Genomic DNA, 4,064 nt, shown 5'->3' on the forward strand with positions numbered 1-4,064 from the left:
CCTCTGCCATTCATGAGCGACCTTTAAACCTTTAAAACCTTTAAAAAGTATGGCAGTGACTTCGTGAATCATAGACTGATTATAGAATTTGGTGATCATACCTTATGATTGATCATTCAAAATCTTATACTATTTTTCCTAGTAAGATATTCCCATTCCAACTTATGACTAATAATTGAAAATTATAGATGAATTATTTATGCAGACGAAGAAGAAATTAGTTTTATGTTATTTCATTACTATTGTTATTTGTTACGATTGGCTTTTCATTTTTCTCAATCATACAAAAAAAAAAAAAATCATACAAAAAAAAAAAAAAAAAAAAAAAAAAAAAAAAAAAAAAAACCACTTAATCGTACACGCTCTAATATCAATGAAAAATAGTTCGTTTTTGGAGCGTTAATTATTCAAACCAAAATAGACATGCTTTTATGTGCGAATTCCTGATCACGTGCAAATTCGTCCTCGTGAATATTTCATGAATTTTATGAATAAACGCAGGGCCACTACGATCATACGGTCGTACGTGTTTCCCCCAGCTTAAAATAACACAACGAATTGTTTAGCAACAGAATGTTTATAGCTATACTAGTGTACGCGACCCGTCAAAAATGACGAGTGAATATTTAGATATGCAAACACACGCTTACGCACAGATTCAATCCTTCCCACCCTCATCGCCTTTTCCTAATTATAACCTTTTGGTTCGGCAATTTGTGGGAGAGTGAGGTTTCCGAGTGTACCCTATGGGGTACTCCCTCTTACCAGGGTATGACTATTCCTCTCTACCCTGAGCGTGACAGGAGGAACCTATAGTTCTATCTGCTGAGTCATGAGCAGGCATTGCCTTACTCTCCTTGGTCCTAGCTTGGATGGAGAGGGGGCTTGGGCGCTGATCATATGTAATATGATCAGTCTCCTGGGCATTGTCCTGCTCGGTGGGGTAACGTCGATGTCCCTTACCTGTGCCATTCCTGAGCGGCCTTTAAACCTTTGAGCGGGACTTGAACCCCAGTCTGGTAATCACCAGGCCGAGACGTTACCCATAAGGCCACCACAACCCCTGCTCTTTATTATTGTTCTCCTGTCTGGTCTTCAGCTGCTGATTCTCATCTTAATTTGTTGGACAGAAACTTACGGTCTATTAAATTTCTTATTCCTGATCTAGATATTAATCTCTGGCACCGTCGTTCAATTAGTTCATTATGCATGTTGCATAAGATTTTTCATAACTCTGACCATTCTTTACATTCAGATCTCCCTGGACAATTCTATCCTGTTCGTAATACTAGGCAGGCAGTTAATTCTAATAGCCAGGCCTTCTCCATCACGAGGCTCAATACTACGCAGTACTCTAGAAGTTTTATTCCAGCTGTGACCAAGTTGTGGAATGATCTTCCTAATCGGGTGGTTGAATCAGTAGAACTTCAAAAGTTCAAATTTGGAGCAAATGCTTTTTTGTTGACCAGGCGGACATGAGTCTTTTTATAGTTTATATATGACATATTTGTTTTTGACGTTGTTAATAGTTTTATATGACATGTCTGTTTTGACGTTGTTACTTATTTTAGAATGATTTATTGTTAATTTGTTCTCTTCATTTATTTATTTCCTTATTTCCTTTCCTCACTGGGCTATTTTTCCCTATTGAAGCCCCTGGGCTTATAGCATCTTGCTTTTCCAACTAGGGTTGTAGCTTGGATAGTAATAATAATAATAATAATATAGGAAAGATTCAGAATTATTTTGAACCAATTACAAAAAAAACAGTTTGTGTTCGGACCTCATTAAGAGCCATTTGCCGTTTTCATCCGACCACGTAAGTTTGTCGCAATTTCCAGCACAGTAAGTAGATTAGAAGAGGAAATGCGACCATTTCAACTGGGGAAAAATACAGGACATTAGCGCACTACCCGGTGTAATCCAGGTTTGCATACATGACTACGAAAGTAGGGTTTCTAAATATTCCCAAATATCAGAGATGTTTTGAAATCTCCATTTTTTTTTTCGGGGGCAATATGCAGAGGTTGGTTGTATTCAACACTGGTGTGTTTTTTTTAAAGGGAACAGGCTCTTATATGGCTGGTCAGTTTACGTTCTTTATACCTCCGTCAATGAAGTTTGAAGGAGGTTATGTTTTACCCCATGTTTTTGTTTGTGTGTTTGTTTGTTAACAGCTTCTTGGCCACAATTTTATTCGTAGAGTTATGAAACTTACAGGGATTACCTGTCATGTTAACAGCTTGAAATTATTTAATTTTGGAAGGTCAGGGTCAAAGGTCAAGGTCACGGTCAAGCAAAATGTCTAATTCACGTAATCAGCCATAAGTTTGGACATCGTTGCCACAGAGACTTCAAACTTGGTTCATATTCAAGTGTATGAAAATCGACGCCAATTAGTACTTGTCAAGGTAAAAGGTCAAGGTTAAATTCGAGCGAAATAAGCTGCTGTGGCGGAGGTTTACGCTCTACTGAGTGCCCCTCTAGTTTTCCCATACCATGGTAGTCTCCCCTACCATAATGATCTCCTATACCATGCTTGTCTCCCATACCATGGTTGTCTCCCCTACCATAATGATCTCCCATACCATGCTTATCTCCCATACCATGGTTGTCTCCCCTACCATAATGATCTCCTTTACCATGCTTATCTCCCATACCATGGTTGTCTCCCCTACCATAATGATCTCCCATACCATGCTTATCTCCCATACCATGGTTGTCTCCCCTACCATAATGATCTCCTTTACCATGCTTATCTCCCATACCATGGTTGTCTCCCCTACCATAATGATCTCCCATACCATGCTTATCTCCCATACCATGGTTGTCTCCCCTACCATAATGATCTCCTTTAACATGCTTATCTCCCATACCATGGTTGTCTCCCCTACCATAATGATCTCCCATACCATGCTTATCTCCCATACCATGGTTGTCTCCCCTACCATAATGATCTCCCATACCATGCTTATCTCCCATACCATGGTTGTCTCCCCTACCATAATGATCTCCTTTACCATGCTTATCTCCCATACCATGGTTGTCTCCCCTACCATAATGATCTCCTTTAACATGTTTATCTCCCATACCATGGTTGTCTCCCCTACCATAATGATCTCCCATACCATGCTTATCTCCCATACCATGGTTGTCTCCCATACCCTAATGATCTCCCATACCATGCTTATCTCCCATACCATGGTTGTCTCCCATACCCTAATGATCTCCTATACCATGCTTATCTCCCATACCATGGTTGTCTCCCAGATCATAATTATCTCATATACCATGCATATCTCCCATACCAAGGTTGTCTCCCATACCATAATTATCTCCTTTACCATGCTTATCTCCCATACCATGGTTGTCTCCCATACCATAATTATCTCATATACCATGCTTATCTCCCATACCATGGTTGTCTCCCATACCATAATTATCTCCCATACCATGCTTGTCTCTCATACCATAATTATCTCCCATACCATGCTTGTCTCTCATACCATAATTATCTCCTATACCATGCTTGTCTCCCATGCCATGGCTGTCTCCCATACCATGGGTGCCTCCCATACCATGGCTGTCTCCCATACCATGGGTGCCTCCCATACCATGGCTGTCTCCCATACCATGCTTGTCTCCCATACCATAATCGTCTCCCATACCATAATTGTCTCCCATACCATGCTTGTCTCCCATACCGTAATTCTCTCATACCATAATTGTCTCCCATACCATAATTACCTCTCATACCATAATTGTCTCTCATACCATAATTACCTCTCATACCATAATTCTCTCATACCATAATTGTCTCCCATACCATAATTACCTCTCATACCATAATTGTCTCTCATACCATAATTGTCTCCCATACCATAATTGTCTCTCATACCATAATTGTCTCCCCTACCATAATTCCCTCTCATACCATGATTGTCTCCCCTACCTGTAAACACAGGAGCGTGTGTCCCCCATCCTTTGCCGTAGAAAGGGTCCTTTATAATAATGTTTACAAAAGGTTGTATCCAGCCAAAGCGGTAGGGGCGAAGGGAAAAGGT

The 4,064-nt window shown here is 40.2% G+C and overlaps 1 protein-coding gene across 1 annotated transcript; it reads right to left on the reverse strand.

Moving 5' to 3' along the window:
* Window positions 1-2,406: 2,406 nt before the first annotated feature.
* Window positions 2,407-3,162, reverse strand: LOC137618528 (repetin-like). The gene has a single exon (XM_068348687.1). The coding sequence runs from the start codon at window positions 3,160-3,162 to the stop codon at window positions 2,407-2,409; it is 756 nt and encodes a 251-aa protein (XP_068204788.1).
* Between the last annotated feature and the right edge of the window lie 902 nt (window positions 3,163-4,064).

Source organism: Palaemon carinicauda, chromosome 24 (genome assembly GCF_036898095.1).
Source record: "Palaemon carinicauda isolate YSFRI2023 chromosome 24, ASM3689809v2, whole genome shotgun sequence".
In the NCBI taxonomy this organism is placed as follows: Eukaryota; Metazoa; Arthropoda; class Malacostraca; order Decapoda; family Palaemonidae; genus Palaemon; species Palaemon carinicauda.

Coding starts and splice junctions, on each gene's coding strand:
- LOC137618528 (XM_068348687.1), bottom strand. CDS start 3,162: ATGGGAGACAACCATGGTATGGGAGATAAGCATGGTATGGGAGATCAT.